Source organism: Thermobia domestica, chromosome 1 (genome assembly GCF_964235325.1).
Source record: "Thermobia domestica chromosome 1, izTheDome1.hap1.1, whole genome shotgun sequence".
Lineage (NCBI taxonomy): Eukaryota > Metazoa > Arthropoda > Insecta > Zygentoma > Lepismatidae > Thermobia > Thermobia domestica.
Window position 1 is genome coordinate 95,397,571 of NC_137454.1, and position 22,085 is coordinate 95,419,655.

The following is a 22,085-nucleotide window of genomic DNA, read 5'->3' on the forward strand; positions in this document are numbered from 1 at the left end:
GATAACAAGAATATAAATAGACTAATTTTTTGTTAATAACCAATTTTTTATTAATCGGATTGGAAGGGAGGAAACTGATAGGGAAAAAGCAGAAATAGATGTCCGTTTTCGAAATCTCGATGGAGGTACATATTTTATAACTCTATAATTACCGGTCAAGCAGGTTAAATGTGCGTAAAAGGCTGTTTTATGCCACTGTAACACCGCTTTGTAACGTCTCATGCCTTTTTTTTTAAAAAAAAATCTCATTAAATGTGCTAGAATATATACAAAAAATTATTTCGGTTGTATTTTCTTCTAAATATGTATATATAAATGTTAATTTGGTTTTCAGTGTGGCAGATACATGGAAGAATGTAACAACAAATATGTCTGACTTCAAAGAATTGATACCTGAGTTCTATGACGTACAACAAGGTGGAGATTTTTGCGTGAATTCATTTGGTATTAACTTTGGCTATAGACATGATGGCAAGAAAGTTGGGGACGTGGAACTTCCTCCATGGGCCAAAGGTAAAGGATGTATTTTATACGTAGTAAAATACCATTCTCTGACCTTCATATTTAATTATATTATTTGAACTTATTTTTATGTATTTCCATAATTTTTTTATTCACTTTATTTTACTTATTCATTTTTCTTTACTCAATATACTTTTCGCACCGTTCAGTTATTACTATTTATTTCATTATAACATAAAAAATGCTATATTTAAAGAATACAACGTGTTATGAAATATGTTTTGCAAAGAAACATAGAACGAAGAGATGATTACATTTTTTTTAACAATTTGTATTTGTACAAAAGGATCACGGCATAATGAAGTAAAATACTGTAAACTGCATCCTCACTGTATATTCCTCTTTTAATGAGTTGTAAATCTAATTCTCGGTCGTTGGCTATGATTTTACACTGGATTTGTTGTACAGGAAGGTGGAAAATATAATTTGATTTTGGACTCTAGCCTTTTTTAAATATGAAAATTACTGTATCTCCTTAAACTTTGGAAGGCAGAAAAGAAGGCTAGTAACAAAAGTTGACTTATTTTTAAATTGGTTTATCCGTATCAAAGTTATCAAAATAGCATGTGTATTATTTTGACTTCTGCTGTGGGAGAGACCAAACTACTTGTGGATTCTTAAATATTTTGTTTTTTGTAGGTCCTCAGGATTTTGTGAAGAAATTACGCGATGCTTTAGAGTCTGAATATGTTTCAAAAAATCTCCATCACTGGATAGATTTAATATTTGGTTGTAAGCAGTCTGGTGAAGAGGCACATAGAGCTGACAACAGTAAGTCACGTCGTCATTTCATATGTTTAGAATCATTTATATAGACTTTCTTATTAGCTGATACTAGTGACAAAGTATTGAGAGACATGCAATTACTAATGAAGAGCGTGAGAGAAATCTTGTTTTTATTTCAAACAGAGAGAGACGAAGAATTGCTTCCAGAGTACCCACTGGAAAAACTGCATGCCTTCAAAGCTGCATGCCTTCAAAGCTGCATGCCTTCAAAAAGAAATTGATAATAAAATATGACTTCTTTAACAGTTTCAATGGAAAATGACCAATTTTGCTCTTTTTTTCTTTCTTTCTTTCTTTTCGTAATCGCTCTAAAAGTGCAAGAGATTTCAGTTTTCTCTTTGAGTGGATGACAATTAAACTAAGTTTGCAAATGAATCGCTTCTGATAATGCATCAAATTAGCTAGGTTGTGCAATTTGTAAAACATAAATGCAACGCTAGCTTGATATAAATGTGTTATTACATGTAAATACTATGTAGGTAAAGAATTGATTCTGTACCAATGGAAACTAAATGCAATGTACTAGTCAGTATCATATTCGTGAGTGTCAATGTTCAATACCGATGAAGACATGACTTAATGTTAGGGTGTTTACCTCTGATTTCATCGTTATTATTGATCTTAGATGTTTCCACAATAATAAAAAATAAATAAAGTATTGCTTTTTCTTTGCCAAAAAATTCTTAATTTTTTTAATGCTGATGTAAAGCAGTGTTATTGTATACTGTGGGCAAAATAAGAGAAAAAAAAATGATATTTTGAGGAAAATGTGTTACTGTTTGCCAGATCGTAAATATTTCGCTGAAGAATCCAATAGTTATATACAGAATGCTTTAGCGAAATACTTACGATGTAGCAACAGAGTTATGTCTTCCTCTAAATGTCAGTTCGTCTCTGATTTTGTTCCGAGTATAATAATTCAAGTTTTGTGACCGGTCTTTCTCTTAAGATAAATAATTGAGTCGATCAAATTGTTAGGAAAGTAGAGCGGCTTTTGAATAATTTGACATGTTCTAGTTACCAGAAATATTCTATTTGTTGCTTTTGTTAGATGGCGAAAGCAGAGATAATTATATGTTGTTAGATTGATGGATATTAACATGGAAGATTAGATTAGTACTCAGATAAGGAGTACTATTAGGAGTTGTAGAATCCGTTGAAAATAATACAGGAAGTCATATACATGTATTATTCCTTATGTTGGTTGCTATGTAGTTATGTGTTCTGTGACATACTGTAGATATTATGCTATTCCATTTATGAAATGTAACCAGAGATATTTTCAGAAACATATTTATAATTGTTCCATGTCGGCCCAAATTAGAATTAGGAAGGCAGCAGATATCCCTGTATTATATTCAGTTCTCGGCTGAGTTCAAAACTTGCTTATAATTTTCTCTTAACAAAACTATATATCCATAAAAGTATTAAGTATAACCATGTAGGGGGTAGATTACTATTCTCTACGTTTCTTCTATGAAGACACATTGAACACTAAAATAATTTCTCTTTTTTAAATAGTCTTTTACTACTTGTGTTACGAGGGTTCGGTTGACTTAGATTCTGTGAATGACCTCAATCAACGACACGCTCTGGAGGTTCAGATCATGGAGTTTGGCCAGATTCCAAAACAAATCTTTACTCTTCCACATCCTCAGAGAATTATAGGGCTTCCACCGTTGGTGTCTGTTGACACTGAAAATCAATATTGGACAAATGATGGTAGGTTTGTTTGATCTTCTGTAGATAATATTATTAGTTTTTATGCATTAAATACTTAAGATCGAAAACACTGTACTTTAAAAAGAAGAGTGTAATTGTAATAGTATTATTGAATCCGTAGTGGACTATTATCATCTTCGAAATTGTCAAGCGATTCGAAAATACACGCTGTCCTGACACATTTACTATCATAAAAAAGATAAAAGTTTATCTTTATTTGATTTGTAGCTTCGTGGAGTAAATATGGTTCGAATCTCACATTAAACTATCGGCCTAGGTTACATATAGCCTTGATGCATAAAGAGACGCTAATTTTTTAAAAAATCGTGATATACGAGGAGTGTTCAAAAAGTATCGAACCGTATTTTCTCCCGCGTAAACCAATGATGCTGGGAGACTTTCTTCAGTGTAGATGTAGAGGGGACACTCATGCGCAATCGTGATTTTTTTCCCACCCACAGAAAGTTTGACGATGCCTAAGCGAAAACCATTCACAAGATTCAACAGGCTTTCGAGGACAATGCCATGAGCACATCACGCATAAAGGAGTGGTACAACCGCTTCAAAGATGGTCGCACATCAATAGACAGTGAACCACGTTCAGGTAGCTCCTCAACAAGCCGGAAAGACAATGTCATTAAGCAAGTGCGGACAGTGGTCTTGCAAGACCGTTGTATCACAGTCAGAGAAATTGCGAACGATATAGGTGTAAGCATCGGATCGGTACATTCAATTTTGAACGAGAATTCGGGTGTGAGAAGCATGTCCGCGAAATTTGTGCCGAAGCTACCAACAATAGAGCTTATTCTGCGCATTTGATTCAGGCTTTCATCGCCAAACACAAACAACTTTTTCCTGTGTCGTCAAGCTTCCTACTCACCCGACATGACTCTGTCTGACTTTTGGTTATTTCCCTAGCTGAGAATGCCACTAAAAGGGACCCGATTTGGGGGAAGAGAAGACATCATGTGGAATGCGACGGTAGGGTTGCTCACCATTCCAAAACTGCGTTCTAGAAGTGTTTCAAACAATGGCGGAAGCGCTGGGAGAAGTGTGTGCATTACCATGGAGACTATTTTGAAGGTGATTAGTGTTTCGGATTTGAAATCAATAAATGTATTCTTGCCAACCAAAGGTTCGATACTTTTTTAACCCACCTCATATATACACGTATGTAGTGTACGTATGTATGTATAGTTAGAACATGGAAATCTCGAAACGGGAAAGAAAAATCAGTTCTTTAACAGAGAATCGTAAAAGTATAATCACGTACTCTTGAAAAAAATGGTATACTGTAAACCACTTCATCAGGGTCTAGAAGAAAGAGAAAAATTGATGAACAGAAAACTAGTTGTAAGGCATCCAGGTGGGCGGTAGGGAAAATAGTGTAGCACATGTTTGGAGTGAAGAAATTACGAAACGTAAATGGAAAGTGAATGAATTACCAGAAAATTGTGACCACGCACTAAAAAATAAAGCACATTGTAAGCTGTTTCACTAAACGCTCATTAAGTTAGAAACGTAGATAAAGTAGGGAATAATGGAAAAGTATCTGTGAAGTTTGAAGATCCGTGCCATGTTAGAATGCAGGGCCACAATGAGATATAGTTAAAGATTATGATAAACGTTAAAATTTCAATTTTTGTTTAATATTGCCCGAAGGTGTGATATATATATATATATATATATATATATATATATATATATATATATATATATATATATATATATAATATGAATCGATAAAATAACATGATTGAGGATCCAGTCTGATTCCTAATTTTCGAGAAAAATTAGTTCTAATGATACTGAAAATTATATCGTTCGTTGCGTTAGTAATTGATGGTGTTTATTCTGCTAGAATTATTTATTTATGTAGAAAAAGTGCACTGTTAACTAGCAGATTATATATTTTAACGGTACTCACGTATTCCTACCAGTGATGCACGTAATACTTGATATTTCTGTTTCTTCATTACTTCTTCTTAAAATAATTACTGTAAAATGTTGATCTTCGGTTATTTGTATTTAATTTTGATAAACTTTATGCATTATGAAAATTTGTGTCACTATTTTATTCTCATTGTAGATCAAATGTGCGACAAATTTCGGGAAAGGGTTTATAGTTCCTCGGAGTATCCTGTGTGGAAAGATTTGGACTCTTTGAAGATTTGGTGTTCCTTCCAGTCTCACAAAGAAGCTGTGACAGCAGTTTCTGTGTCGAAGAGAAAGAATTATGTGTTTTCTGTTTCCCAGGATTCTTTGTTGAAAATGTATTCATTGGAAGAAAAGAGACAAGTGAGAAGTGTGAATATATCCTCAATGGCACTGTCGTCTTGTATTGCAATGCCAGACGAAAAGATGTTGATTATTAGCTCGTGGGATAATAACATGTAAGTTCAAATGTGGATAGCTGCTGCAATAATAGCAATAATATCAATAATAGAGTTTGTAACAGTAATAAAAATTGAACCTCATTGCTTTCAAAACACAAATTGTCAATACATTAAATCTTCCACTTAGCAAACTAATTGGAGCCAAAAGATGTCCACACAATCGAAAGTCCAAATCACTAATTATATTTTGAACAATATTGTAAAGTTCTTCCCTTTGTGGGGATAGATAGAGCTAGGTGGAGTAAATTGAAGTCCGGAATCGAGTACCACTACGGGCTTTTATTATAAAAATCTTCTAATAAAAGACAACAATATTTACAGTAATACTACATCATAACTTTCTCTAATGTAAGATAGAGAAAAAAGTGGCTTAAGACCGTTCAGCCTTTGGGCAGAATCTCTACAGAGCTCCGAAACAAGCTAAGTAGAGTGGAGTAGGAAATCTCAATGCTCCGAAGCAAGCAGTGATGGGGTTAAGAGTCACAGAGTTCCGTGCAAGCTAAGGCGGGGGGAAGAAAAGCCTATAGTTCCGCAGCAAATTAGAGGCTTTTAGGTTAGTTTCTCCTAGAGCTCCAAGCAAGCTAGAGGAGGGGTGACCAATTGTAGACTGTCCATTGAATCCTCTTCGTTATATAGGCGCTGCTGTTCCCTTGCCATGTGACTGTAGATGGTGCTGGTGATCCGTTGTCTGCTCCTGTAGTAATCCCAACATGAGGTGTTGTACTTCATCGCAAAATATATATGGTTGTTGTTTACAAACAGGAGCGCGTGTCATGTTTATAAATACAAATACATGGTACATTACAATATTTAAAATAAAATTTTACAGTTGAAAGTGTGCTGTATAATATAAATAGAAAATATTTAATGTACATACTATATTAGTAACAAAAAGCTTCTTAAAATTAAGTATTAAAAGGGAGAAAACAGCCTCAAGCTTCAGTTGCTTTTCCGCTGAATATTTCTTAGTAATCAAAAACCTAAACTGGATACAAACGTGAGAGTTTAGCAGTTATTTGTTATGTGCTGGTGCAAAGTGTTCAGTTTCAGCGATTGAACACAGCACTGGAAATAAACGATGCGTTTGATTGGTGTGTGAGTTTTGTCAAGTTAAAATTATGATGATATAACTAAAATGCTCACCTATTTGTACGTTTTATCAGTGAATAATATTATGGTGATTAATTCAACAAATATTAGGCTCTTAAATAATTGAGTGTTAGAGGATTCAAGAGGCTTGACGGTGGATAAGAACAATACATTTAGTGTATTTCTGATTGATTTGTGTATGACGATCAGCTTGTGAATAAAGAACTAGATTACTTGAAATAGGGATTTACTTAAGTTTGTAAGTAACAGTGATACTTAGTGGATATTTAGAGGACGTGGTTATTTGATAAAGCCACGTACAAATTTTCCAATTCAATTATAATTTATCGTACATGAAGTTTTCTGCAAAAATTTACAACAAAAACGAGGTTAGGTGTTCGTTTTCATTAGGGCTTTCCTAACAACTTACAGCTTACTGAAATGAAGGCAAGAACCGATTTTTTTCTAACATTTAATTTTAATTAAACGTGAAATTAGATTACATTTGAAAAAAAGGAAAACATGTGGCTCTTTGTTTTACAATAATTCGATTTCAATTTGTTAGGAAATTAAATCGTAGAGATGTCATAATCGAGTGATTATTGTTATGCTGAAAACAATTCAAATAATAATCTGTTATATTTTTGGTGGAAATGAAGTTTAAGATTTAAGTAACAACGGCTTGTTCAGCTAGTTTTGTGTATAGTAGATATTCTACATTTCTTATATTTGTTTTAGAGATGCAAAATTATATCCTATAGAGAAGTGTTTGAAAGACAGTTGAATAAAATAGCATGTATATATTTGGTTAGAATTTGGTTTTAAAAATATCTAATAAATGGCGCATAAATCTCAGTTGACTCTGGATTTACAGAGTTATTTGTGATTTGATAGATTTTATTAAAAGAAATATTAAGGCGAGGATTGTAGAATACGTAAGAAGGGAAGGGGGGGGGGTCACAAAAGAATCAGATCTTGGAATTAACCAGGGAGTAGTACAACATAAATAAAAGAAAAAAAAAATAATATTGAAAGTGAGAATCTGTTGTTGAGATGCAAAGTTCTAGATATAAGGTTTGAACTTTGCAGACTTTGCAGCGGTAAATATAGGCCGTTAACAATCTGCAGATTTGCAACTTAAATTAAGTCTATCTGTTGTTAAGAAGAGAAATGTAAATAGTTTATATTAGGAGTTTGATGATTCTTGAGGAACCATGTGCTGGCGAAATTTAGATGTAAAAGTTACATTCTAATTTCATGTAAGTTGACATAAAGAATGTATTAAGTATAGCGATTAGGAGATTAATGAGAATAAATGGAGACGAGAATGGGCATTTTTTGTGTATTTTGTACCTAGAGAGTAGGTAATATTTGCAATCAGCAGAAGTAGCATTTCCGAGTGCAAATAGGTGTAGTAATAGTCAGGTTTTCAGCACAATAAGGCTTGCTGATGACATAGCATTGATGGAGAACGAAAAGGACTTACAGGAAGCACTTTCAAACTTGAATGACCAACTGGAAAAAACATGCAAAATGAAGATAAATAAGAAAAAACCAAAGTGATAAAGTGCACAAGAGCAGGACAGGAAGAGGCAAACATGGCTAGATGGAGAGAAAATCGAAGACGTTAAGACGTTCCCCTATTTAGGAAGTCTAATATCCTCGGACGGAAGAAGTGAATAAATTCTAGAATAGCACAGGTAGAACAAGCATTCAACAGGAGAAAAAGGACTACTAGTATCAAGAAATGTGTCGTTGGACGTTCGTAAACAATTTATTAAGACCCTGGCATGGAGTGTGGCGCTTTACGGATCAGAGACGTGGACATTGAGAAAAGCTGAAATATCCAAACTGGAAGCATTTGAAATGTAGTGTTGGCGCAGAATTTTGCGCATATCATGGACCGAAAGGAAAAGGAATGAAGACCTACTAAAGGAAGCTAATGGACGACAGATCATGAAGATAATAGGAAAAAGATGAAACACCATGCTTGCCATCTTATTCGGCATTCCGATTATATCAACGTGCTGATGGAGGGAAAGGCAGAAGGAAAACCAGGAAGAGGAAGACCAAGCATAGACTATCTAGATGCAGTTACGAAGAAGGGGCTTTATCAAAGTATAAAACAGCTCTCCCAAGCGAGAGAAAAGTTTTAAAATTTCCATGTTGCCCACCAACCTATGGTTGAGGTGAACAAGAAGCTGCATGGTACATTTATATTTTGATTCTGAGTGCTTGACTTTGTCCTTGGAATTTATTTTTCAACTATTCAGCGCCTATGATTGATTCATCATTTTATTTTACTTTTATTTATTTATTTTTTATTTTTTTAAGAAAGGAAGTGAAATACTAAACATGTTCATCGAAATAAAATTGTTGGGTCCTACGTTGAACAATTTTATTGACTGGAAAATAGGTACAGAATTCATTAATCCTAATAATAAATGGCACATGTCTCAGTCTGTGCGTAACTAATCCTAATAATAAACAGTAACGGTAATAGATGTCGCCACTTATTTTATTGCTTACCTGTATAACGAAGTCCTTAAATAATTGCATAAATATAGTAAAGTTTGGTGTGGTTGGCAGCACAATTTTAAGTATAGTGTACATCGGGCCAAAGCTTGGGCGGAACAACTAGTGTTCGTATTTTAAACAAAATTAAATGTTATTCCTATCTTACAGCCCTCTTTTGCGTAATGCTACTGCTTTTAACATCCCTGTGTTTCCTGACCAATTGTGTGGTCCCAGACAGATTTGTATATTTGTGTTATTGTACCTACCTTTAAAGAGAGTGCGAAACCAAATATTTTAGTTTGGCCTGTGCTGTGTTTGCTTTTGAATTGTGAAGAGAGAATGACTGCCAAACTCTTTGATTTGGCTACTGAATTCAGATGTGAGGTTTCGTTATCTGCCCTTAACCATGTGTCTCTTTTCCTTAAAGTTCCATGTGACGAAATGAAATTAGCAAGTTTCTAGTGTTGATATGTGTTTTGAAAGCGTATCAGATAACATGGTGGTTATACATTTTGATAAAGGAAGTGTTTAGACCAAATTGTAAATTACTATCGAACTTCGTGCTTGTAAATCTTTTTACAATGAAGAAGTTTATGTATTTGTGTTCATATTTTAAATTTAATTTATCCAGAGGAATGAAGTATATATTATTTTCTTCGTAGCACTCTTTACAATTTAGAGTTTGGCCGTGTGGTTGATTCAGTACGTGGTCATGAGGATGCGGTCTCGTGTTTGGTCTATGGCGAACGAAAGCAGATTCTGGTTTCAGGGTCGTGGGACTGTACGGTGAGAGTATGGCAAGGAGAAGGTTCTTCGTGGAATAGAATTAGACCATCATCGTCACTTGCTGCCCAGCTGGACCATGACGCACACATCACATGTCTTGCGCTTAGGAGGTAAATATTTAATAATGAAAACATGGAACTTACTGAAAGTTTTTTTTTTTTTTTAACTTTTTCTTGAACTTGTTTTATAAGAAATATTTGTATTAGTAAATTTAATGTGGTTCAAGTAATATAATAAAAACATAATCTAATTTAAAGAAGAAAAAATGGGACTAGGTCGGGATCGAACGTGAGTCTTGCGCTTACCGTGAGATATGCTAACCAGTACACTTCTCCATATCAGCCATATACTGTCATTGTTGAGGCAAAACATATTTAACCAGCTAACATTACATAGATCATTTAGCTTACATCTCTTGTGTCTATGATTTGATTGAATTGATTAAGAGTAATTTGGATTCGAACTAATAGACCATATGGTGTAAGTAAAAATCGGTTGTTTTCTTTTATTATCCAATATGTTGATAAGAGCGTAACTGTATTGCTTTGCATTGGTACTGTACTTGTGATATCCTGATTGTCGAAACATCACAAGTACATGTTCATCAGGAAAGTTCAACAACAACAACAAAATTAATTGATTTAAAAAATAATTAATTAATTAAAAAAAAAACAAGTATATAGGAAATGTGACGTTTAAAGACCAACTCATGTAAGTTCTCATCATTGTTGGGTTAGGCTTTCAGGTACGACTTCAGTATATTACTCTGATATTATTCTGTACTCTAAAAATTGGTCACTGCAGCATTGTTCACCTCGTGTGGGTGTTTGTTCCGTGCATAGTGGTATATAAAGATTTGTAAGAGGCAAAGTGATGGTATATATATATATATATATATATATATATATATATATATATATATATATATATATATATAAATAAAATATCAGGTGTTCTAAAAATGGCACCCACGGATCATAGAGCACTATTCTACAGCCCAAAGTGAGGCGAAAATTTTATATGGTAGTATGCCCTCTGGGGCCTCCTTCAGCCGCTATGGGGAATCAAAATTTCACAATGTGGCAACATCGCAGATTAACTTGGAGCCATTAGCATTACTCTACGAATACACCAAGCAGTTGAATCGATTGCTAGACTAATAAGTGATGATAGTGTAAATCAATATCGATTTTATCTGCCATCTGGAAAGAAACGATATAACTATTTGATAGATTGGTCGATCTAATCTATGGTTTTTTATTTGCAACGTTGCCACATAGTGCAATTCGTGTCTCCAGACGAGGACTCGAAAGCTATACAAATATATATAGATGATGATAGATAGATTTATTTATTTATTTATTTATTTATGTATTTATTTATTTTGACTTGTACAGTAATGCTCTGTGGTCCTTGGGCGCCATGATAGATATAGATAGATATGTATTAAGAGAAGCACTGTCTGGTAGCTGGATGTATAGCTACCTTGGAAATTCTAATTGCATCGAAATTGTCTTGAATATTATGGCTGAGTTCTAGCTGACAAGTGTTTGGTGTTAGAATGATGTTTTAGAAGATAAAGGTGGATGTTCTATTTAAGAAAATAGAGTAGAAAATAATAATGTGAAGAAGAGAGTAAGACAGTAATCCATGGGAAGATATTAATTATTAGATTAAGTTAGGGTTAACAGTGGAGTTGAGACATATCTCTCCTGTGAAGATGTTTTATGTAAGCAAAGTATTATTATTATTATTATTATTATTATTATTTTCAAAGTTCCGCTGAATTTTGTGTAATGAATTCCGATCGGCTTGTAATGTGGATGTGATAGTGGAAAATTTTGGAAACTGTGTGATACTCTGACGTCAGCACACCATGAACAAGTAGTAAGTTAATTACAGGATGAACGGGGTATTCTGTGATTTGCGAATTTAAATCATGTGTTACAGTGTACAGAGTTCTAAAAAAGTTTACAAAAACAAAACTCAGGATGGCAGGAGCTAGCGATTTTCTGTCACCAAATCCACAATTGGTGTGAAATCATTGATATACAGAGAGAAAACGGAATGCATGACTGGACCGGGATTCGAACTCATGTACCGAAACAGTAAGCCGGAAATACATTCGAATCCATGTTCAGTCATTCATTTCTTCACTCTGTATATAATTGAATTCGTACCTCTGAAAATGGGTTATTTCTTCAAACTATCATGTAAAATATAAATTCAACCGTCAGAGGTGTTTAAACTGACACTGGGTTATCCACACACACAAGGAGTTGTAGTACAATCCATGCGGTCCGAGTGGCTGAGCACGGACCTAGAATATATGACTGCTCAGAGAGCAGACTGGCTTTACGTATCGGCACGGTAAGCTGGAGACACCGGTTCCAATTGCATTCCAGTCGTGCGCTTTCTTCTCATTGTCACTTTTTACTGTTAGTAGTAGACATTGTTAGGATGAAGCGGTTGAATCGGTGAGATGAATGTGCTCAGTAGTCCCAAACATTCCATTAGAAGAAGGATTGTAGAAGGAGAAATGAGTGCCATTACGACGTCACATATATCCGTTTGTTTTCAACAAAGGACTTTTCAGTTCCTCTCCGCTCCCTTCACGTATCTCTACAGATGAATCGTATGCAGTCTTTCAGTTTAGCGTCCCATGGAGTAAGAATTTGTGGAATGAGAACGTAGGGGAAACGGGAGAACCACGAGAGAACTCACAGGTATGATGCTTCCACCACAAACTCACATGGTATGGGACCGAACCAGAAGTGAGCGCTCTACCACTGAGATACCATACCCCGTAAATGAGACATTGGACAAACAATTTGATGAGAAATGAATTGGTTGTAAACTGTTTTTCTTCCTATATTGTATCCTGATTGGATACGTTTCTTCTGGCTTGAGAGAGGAGGAGGCGGGGATAGGGAATAAAAGTGTGTTTTAAAAAGAAATAAATGAGAAAATGTGCATAACTTAGATGAGAAAATTTGTGTGGTCATTCAGAACATTAAAAGTGAAAATGGTTCTACATGCAATTTCGGTTCCAGAAACAGCTTAGTAGTGTTTGGGTATCAGTAGAGGTCATTTGGTGGTGTAGCGTTGGACAGCTGTACGTCTCCATCAAAACTTGAAGTTTAAAATATATTAACACAAGTACTTCATATAAATTTGAAATCCACAACGCCTTGATTAAGTTTCTTTTCCATTTTTATTATTATTTATTAAATGTTTTAATCAGACACACACATACATATGTACCAAGGATTTAACAGTTGTTTCAAATGCATTATCCTTTTTCAACACCAAGATACATAAAGTGTGTAATTGTACAGAAATAACGAGAATACTAATGTAATTATTGATATTTACTATATGATGAATTGATTCTTCAGTTATGTTGAAGCTGTTGAAAATTTTACAGTCATATTAAAGGAAATAAAACCTTTTGCAATTTAATTGATTTACTGTTTTTACTTTTAATATACTGAAATGTGTTTCTTTATATTAGGGACAACAAGCAGTTAGTGTCTGGAACTCAAGATGGGGATATGTTCCTTTGGTGCATGGATACACATACGCTTATTCAACAGTTACCAGGTACTAATGATAAGCATAATAAAATTATTTATAATGTATATGTACAGGGATATATCATAAGTAAATAGAGACTTCTATTTGCAACTTTTTCCTTGATTGAACTGTACTCACTTGATACAGAAACCAGATGATAACTGAAGGATACAGATTAATATCTTGTTGATTAATCTTCAGCTTAAAGTAGTCTTAAACCATTGAGGTATGGAATTAATGAATTCCTTGATTTTTGGCTTTTTTTTTTCTTTCTTATTGTTCACCAAACGTTCCAAAAGCTCTCCACGGGAAGCAGGTTTTTGAGGATCCTATCTTAATAGTGCGATCTAGAATAGCTTAGACATGTTAAATTGGGTTCATATCCGGGGACTGACTGACCCATTGGTAGTTTTTAGATGCCAGGTGTGGGTAGTTTTGGCAGTATAGTAAGAGACGCCATCTTCCATAAACTGAATTTTTCCTTTTTGAAGCAGCCAAGTAAAAAATATCAGTACCAGACCCCTCTGCAAAATAGCAATGTATCAAGTGCTGTAGAGGGTACGAATCCATTACAGCAACTCGAAACGTCCAAAGCACCAAATGAAACCCCACACTGTCAGTGTAAGTCTTCTATGTTTAATCGTTGGTTGTGAATGATTCAAGTGGAATTCTTAAGGGCATTCACTAGAGCGAAATTAAACTACCGGTTATTTTAGAATTTTTCTGTAATATCTTCAAAACAAATAAAAATATTCAAAAAGCAGACATGTAGTGAACTAGATAATACGATTTTGCATATGATACCTTTATCACAATTCACCCTTCTGCTTTTGGTATGCCGCTATTTACAGAACCCGCAAAAAGTGCTAAATCTATCTACAGTTACAAATCGAAAGCAGATAGATGAGTTGTGATAACGGTATTACATGCAAAATCGTATTGTCTAGTTCACTACGTTTCTGCTTTTCGAATATATTTATTTGTTTTGAACATATTACAGAAAAACTCTAAAATTAGCGGTAGTTTAATTTCGCTGTAGTGAAGACCCTTAAAGGGATTTGATGTGCGTCCGCTTGATGAAAATTGGGAAAATATGAATTCATTAGAGAATATCACCTGGCGCCGAAAGTTAATATTGTGGTGCACCGTGTTTGTTGCTTACTGTTTCCGCTTAGTAATATTGGCTATGGTAAGCAAGGGTTTACGTCCTGTAGTACTCCCATGATAGTTTAGTTGCTGCACATATCTGACAGCTGTAATCCGGTTCACTTTCAGGTGTTTTCCCACGTCTGCAGACTTACACTTGGGATTTTGTTCCACACACCTTTTGATAGCCTTCATCTGACGCTGCGTTGAGTCTGGTCGGTCACAACATGGACTCACACTTTCCTTTCGATGTCTTTTAAACTGGGTAATAACTCGATTGATGTTGGACAATAGAATCTGAGTGTTTCAGGAAATTTGACTTTGGGTTGCACTGTAGCCATTATTGCCTCATTATCCTACGACGTTCAAAATCTCCCAAGTCTGGCTCCATTGGGTCGCGGTATCGTTGTTTCTCGTGTGGAATCTTCACACTGTCCACATCTAGAATAATAAACAGACTATGACCATTAGTGACTTCGAAATTGTTACATATATTATTGTATTATATTATAATAGATTATATTGTAAGGTGTATTTGTACTTGTGTATAAAATTGAATTTGCACGTATAGAAGAATTGGTGTGTTATAAAATGGTTATTTCCTCCATTTATTAGTCGTAATAAAAACTTAGAACTATGTTAATGGTTACATTTCTTCTTTTAATGATATGTAAAAAATTATATTGGAAAGGAATTGCAGTATAATTGATTATTATAGATTTGAAATTGACATTTTTTTTTTTAAGTCATGTTCAAGACTTTTATGAAACGACAGTCAGTGAATTCATTTTCCGAACAACGCCACAAGGCGACCAGACAAAGGTGTAGGCATGCCATTGTTTAACCATAAGAATTCACCCAACATGTTTTGTTCTTTAGTCTAGCTCGGCAGCTTTGCGAAGGTGTGTTAATTTTTTACACTCTGAGTTTTTCGAGTTGTGAGTATGAATATAAAAACAAGCAATATTGTGCGATTCGGTATTGTATCGGCCTCGGCGACTGGAGAGAAAATGAAGGACGTTTATAAAGAAGAATATTTAAGTGAGGAGACATTTCGTTGACATAAATCGTTTGTCGAAGGTCGCGAGCCAGCTGCTAATCCCATACGGTGGTCGGCCGTCAATGACGATTACTGAGGTAAACAGTAACACAGTAACGGCGATTATTTGCGACGATAGATATTTGTCAGTTCGAAGCCTTGAATCATCGATCCACATTCTAAAAACGTGTGTGTCCATGCATTCTGACCAAGCACTTGAACATGCGGCAAGTCTATTCAACGTGGGTTCCTCACATGCTGACTACAGAACAGGTGAGAAATCAAACGAAAGTTTGCAACCAGTGACTGAAGATGCTTAATGATAATTCAGATTTGTTCTGTGAGGTCGTCGATTCGATGAGAGTTGGTTTATTATTTCGATCAGAAAAGTGGAACTTGGAAGACCACACGTCCTCGAGAAACCAAAAGAGCTGTTGATCACAGTTAACCGGCTTGACCCTCGTGGCCTTGTTTATTAGCATTTGAGCCTCCGAATTCAACTATCAATAGCGAGTATTACTCCAGTGTGTTACAGACTGTACGAAAACGCATCGCTAGAAAACAACCTGATTTGACGACGTCATGAGGGCTGCATTACGATAATGCGGGATCACAGATATCGAGTCTTACAAAAAAGTTTTTGCAGCAGAAGAAAATCACAATACTGCCCAGACCTCACTTCATGCTATTTCTACTCTTCCAGACGATAAAGAAAAAAAATTACGTTGTCAGCAATTTGTAATTGATACTGAGGTCAAAATTGCACTGCAATCTTAAGTGAAAAGCGTACTCCAAGAAGACGACGTTTACCAAATTGGCAAGAAAGAATGCGTTTGTATTAACGGCTCAGTCCGTTACTTCGAGGAGGAACAACTATAGGTATAAACTTACTCGTAAAATAAACATGCGTGGTTAAATTTCTGTAGATTTTTTTCGTAACTTGCCTACATTGCCGTATCGATCGTTGTGTTCGAAAAAATACGAGTGCTACTGACACGAGTTTTGGGACAGCCTTTGTGTTATTTTCACAGATCCATTTATTTTTACTATTTATCATAACTTTTATAGATTGGAGTAGTATGGGGGTCGGTTCACCTAACGTTTGAGTCCCTGGGTTCTTGGTTCAGGGACCATGATGCAGAGGTGCATACGATCACTTCCATGGTGGGGTACCTTGGTCCACCTCCGGAGATGCGTACAGATCCATGACATATGCTTCTAGAAGGTTAGAGGTTCATCTTGTTCCCTTTTATGGATATAAAATTACCAAAAATGTAAATTACGAAAGCCAACGTAAGAAGCGTACACGATAGCTAATGCTTGTCGAGATCTCTGCTGTCGATCCTATGCGTCACTTAAATGAAAGCATCTATTCCTCGCTTTTTGTACCCTTTGTTACTGTCACAGCTACTTCTTGTAAATCTGTGGCAACCCAAACACTTGACGTTTCCACTCAAACAGATCTTGTCCCCAACAAAAATCCTGAAAGTTAGACCCCAGTCACATCGACTAGCGAACTTGCTAAAGCCTCACGTTTTTCTGTTAGTGTTGGTCTTCGGCAAACTCCAGTTCGTCGTTCTCACCTTATATTGTCGGCCTAAAACTTATCCAGCCGTTGGGTCAATGATACGGTTCTTCTCCGAAAAGAACAAAATCTACACCTGTTCGTAAGCCCCTGCAGTTTCTTTGAAATCTGACATGGTGGAAGACGACCTGAGGAATACTGAGTGAATGATACTTGGCCCACATGGAAAGGTTCGCCTCAAACATTAATCTCTTCAATTATGGCGCTTCTTCAGTGGAACCTCAATAGCTTCCGGATCATCTTAAGGAATTGACACTTCTCTCAGGCCACTCATCGGCCCTTGTTTCCAGGAAACTCATTTCAAGCCTACCCAGTTCTCTTTTATTTCTGGCTATACTGTCTATCGATGTGATAAGTCTGGTGCTGATCGCGCAGCGGGTGGTGTGGCCACATGTGTCTCTCATTCTCTTCATTCTTGACAGATTCATATAGTTCTTCGACAGCAAGCGGTTGCGGTGCGAGTTTTATCATTTGTTCCTTTATATATTTTCAATCTGAATCCTTTACGAATGCCGATCTGCTTCAGCATTCTCATGAGTTTAAACCGCCAGTCTTGCTTTTTGCAGATACTAATACCTTTCACCGTCTGTTATTCTGACTTTTTATTGTTTTCTTCTACCATTTATTGTTATTTATTTGTGATTCTCATATATATATTATTTTCTCTCTTCGTTTAGGTTTTTATTTTTATTTTACAGCAGTTTTTTTTCTTTCTTATATTTTGATATGTTCGTTTTTAAATTTTATTTAAGGCAGTCAATGTTTGAGCAGTCGTGTTGATTCATGACGGGAACAAATAGCCTCGATGTAGACGTCTCCATTAAACCTCAATCAAAATATCCAAATTTAAGGATGAGTCTATACATCCCCTTCCAGGAGGGGTATTAATGTACTCCTGTCCTGGACTCCTGTACTCAGTCATATAACCAAATGAGGTAAGGTAATAAGACCTCATCAGAGATGATAAAATAGGTCAGAAACCTCCGAAATTTACATTTTTGGCAATTGTATACCCATAAAAGGAACAGTCCTTTTTTTAAAATTAAATAGCATCAAAACTACTTGTGTAAGTAAAAGTACCAATGTAAACTTGTAGACATATGGAGAGCACCCAGTAATAGGTCAGAGTATATGGATGCCTGCACCGGCGTTTCGTCCGTTGTTTGAAATACTCCATAGATGTTCAATAGGATTTAAATCTGGAAATGGGGTGTTGAGTGCACTTGATGTAACTCATACTCAAGATTCGCTTTGTCGCTTTGAAGACAGAAAGAGCAATGAGTATCTCTTATTCTTGTATCTCCAAGTAGGCATACTCGTTTTATAGTCACTTCAAGGAGTGTGTGTACTGTATGTTTCGAGAAACATCTCCACTGCATCTAGAACCAGATATTATGTTATTTATTGTCTACTAGTCCGACGGATCATTGAAAAAGTTACTCATCTAACGAAATGACTATTAGTTAACGGTCTCCAAAATAAAGTTTCGGTGCCGCCGAGCTAATTTCAAATGCATAGGTTTGTAAACCACTGTTAACAGAAACCTTTTATTGCAAATGCTTATCGTATATATATACTATCCTTGTTAGTATATTTTCTGCTTTGTTTGAGTTGAACGTGTATTGACTACCTGGAGAGTTTGTTAGCCTGTTTTAAAACCTATTTGCATTTACCTGGCGTAAAACCTGGAATGTGAGGTTTGTTAGTGAAAGAGGTTTCCGTGCGCATTGTTTCACCAATTCCTAGTTGGCAGCGAAGTATCTTTCATTATTCATTACTCTTTGGTTTACCAGTAAATATGGAAACTTCATTCGCTGTGTTTCCATGAGAGTACTCAAACACGATCACTTCGTTTTCATTCAAATTACATTTGTGTTGCGACTCATATCGAAAATCAGATAGAATAAACGTTGCTTTGGACTCGACCACTCTGCGTGTAGCAGGTGACACTTTTTTAGTAATCACCTGCCATAATAACGTTTTCTATGGAACAACGGCGCTCGTATAGTACCATGCTTTCTTTCGGTGTGCGGGTTTTCAAGTTTGAAATCTGCTTGAAGTACAACGTCTCGAATTAAAGAATAAATAAATTGAAAGTAGCTTGACTCCTTTTTCAATACTTGATCCCATCTTATATTATCTGAATAAGCAACAGTTACAATTGCAATTCAGTGGTCCGTGTTTTCCAGGAGTTACATTTTTTTAAATTTTCCGGCTAGTACTTATTTATTGTGGTAATTTTTAAAACGTCTACATCCTTGTATTCGTTATTATTTGATGTTGTTCTTCTGTTTCAGGTCACGATAATACAGTCAATGATGTAAGCTTTAGTCCCGATGGACAGAAATTAGTTTCCTGTGGAGATGACCAGAAATTTAAGGTTCTTGATCTTACAACTGGAATGCAAGTTTATTGCAAAGCTGTTGATGAAGAGCTAAGGTAAATTGAATTCTTTAGGAAAAATAGCGATTATATAACGCATTAATGGAAATTTAATAAAAATATCTAGAGTAACTATGAAGAGATTGAGATTGGGACTCGTTTAGTGTATTTTTTAGACAACCTAATACTTGGACATCACAAACATTATGTTTGAGAAGCTTGAAAGACCTTATATAATAGCACTGCGTTCCTTGGAATCCATTATATGCTTTTTGATCCTGCTGCGAATATTTAGTCATGCCTATGCATGAATTATTCACATTGTACGTCATAAACACTACATTGGAAGCTATTGTTTTTGTCAAAAGTAAAGACATTTTTCATCATTAATAAAGTTTTTTTCTTTTTTTTTAAATATCTAGGACAATCACATCTAAGAGAAAAATGTTTATATAATGCAGTTTTTTTCTTTTATTTCCATGTGTTTCTCTTAGAACGTGCGCCAAGCCATCGTTAATATATAACAACACCATTTCAGGGTATTGTGAAAAAAAAATTAGGTTGTGTTAGCTTTAGATTTTCTAACTATGTCTAACCTACAAAGATACGATACGTTCAGAAAAAAAAAATGAAGTTATCATCTACTAGGGCTAATCTAACCTAACAGAATTTTAATTCATACGCGCAACGGAAGATGTCGGAAGATTTCAAGTTCTTGTTTCAGCAGCCAACCAAGAGTGAAAGAAAATTTAACTCTGTTATTGAACTGATATTTCACTTTGTTAAAAAAAAATATTGCATATAAGTAGTTAGAATTGTATGTGCTTAAATCTATGGGCAGTATTCGAAATTACAAAAAAAATCGAATTGTCGTGACTATTTATTCGTGCCAATCGTTAAACAATTACATCATAACAAGTATCAGGAAAAAAAAAATGTTGTTAAATATTTGCCTACATCGCAATATATCAAATACATTTTACGTATTTTCCATTGTCACATTGTCTAGATTCTCAAAAGTTCAATATATTCATTAACATACATTCAAATCATGATCACTCAAAGAATTGATGATCCATTCTCCCTTACCTACTTATTTACAAGAATGTGGCCGTTCGTTACTGCTAACCCCTGTCATTCATCAGATGAAGCAACAAACATAAGCTTGTATTATTGCTACTACATTTTTATTCCAACTTAACAGTGAGTAAGTAGCATATATTACTTTGCTTTAGCTTATGTATTTGTTACCCAATACCTCTACTATGATAAACACTACTATTAATGTGATATGAAATATTTACAGATGATCAATGGTTTACAAATCAAAGAAAATACGTCTGTCAGGTAAAGTAAATTTCAAATAAGGTTTAAATATATATATATAAAGCTCGGTTTTTTTTAAAAAACAACGTATATAATATGAGTGAATCTATTGCTGTAACTTGAAACAAATCTATAATAACTAGTTCTAAAGAAACATTCGAATTTTCGGATTAAAATCCTTGGTATGTGTTGTTTTCGTGTCTCACATCACAAACCAGCCTAAGTACATTTATTGCCTCTGTGCCATTTTTTACTAACAACGAGAACGAATTAGCATTACTGAAAAATATAATAAACAACGTAACACTGATAACAAAACAATGTGATTGGTACAGTAGTACCATACGGGGGCCAACCTCAACATAAATGTAAACAACCGGTAAAAACGCGTTGTTACAAATATAGTGGGTGATATTATTGAGCTGCCAAAATGTATTGATTCGTGGCAAAAATGCAAACTAAATCTCACACCCACGCGTTGAGCCAATAAGGGTTCAGCTGTTACTAAGCGAGAGAAAGGGAGTAGAATTCCTTCAACCGATAGCAGCGCTTGGAACGGAGGACTAGGTGTAACTCTGACAGTGAGAACATCGAGTGAATTTGAAAAAAATGAAATCTTTAAGTTTTACGTCCCACGCTTATGCTAGTTAGGCTAAAGGAGACGGTGATGATGAGAGATGAGTGAAATGGTGGAATGAAGAAAGTGGGAGGAAATGGGAGAACCCCCGAGAAAACCCATGAGCACGGTGTTTGTCCACCACAAAGTCCACACGGCGCGAGCTGGGATCAAACCAGGGATCCCAAGCACCGGAGGTGAACGCTCTACCACTGAGCCACCGCTCCCCCTCGAGTGAATTTGAATCTTGCTCAAGCCATTAATGCTAACTATAATTTTTCATGTATTTTGTGTACTTCTGTTTCAATCTGGATAGTGCCATAATAGATACTGTGATCCTCAAAGTTTTCTAATAGTTTTCGGAGGTCAATAACCACCTAAACAGTGAAAATTGATCAGTGAAAGATCAGTGTTTACCTTAATACGTCATTATCCATAATCTATTCCGAAACTGTATTGATGGACACTAGTATCAGTGAACCTTCGTGTTTATAATCGCATCTTTACTTTAAATGTTGCTGGCATCACATCAGTTATTCAATCCTGCTAAATACGTAATGTTTTTCTACTCAATTCAAGAACATGCTTAGTGTTATT

The 22,085-nt window shown here is 35.2% G+C and overlaps 1 protein-coding gene across 1 annotated transcript in view; it reads left to right on the forward strand.

Moving 5' to 3' along the window:
* LOC145687410 (protein FAN-like) overlaps nucleotides 1-22,085 on the forward strand; it is a 71,932-nt gene that overhangs the window by 43,259 nt on the left and 6,588 nt on the right. Inside the window, exons 10-16 of the mRNA XM_081760868.1 lie at nucleotides 335-513; nucleotides 1,162-1,293; nucleotides 2,830-3,030; nucleotides 5,120-5,423; nucleotides 9,695-9,928; nucleotides 13,333-13,421; nucleotides 19,462-19,603. Coding sequence (XP_081616994.1) covers nucleotides 335-513; nucleotides 1,162-1,293; nucleotides 2,830-3,030; nucleotides 5,120-5,423; nucleotides 9,695-9,928; nucleotides 13,333-13,421; nucleotides 19,462-19,603 — 1,281 coding nt within the window. The remainder of the gene's footprint in view (nucleotides 1-334; nucleotides 514-1,161; nucleotides 1,294-2,829; nucleotides 3,031-5,119; nucleotides 5,424-9,694; nucleotides 9,929-13,332; nucleotides 13,422-19,461; nucleotides 19,604-22,085) is intronic.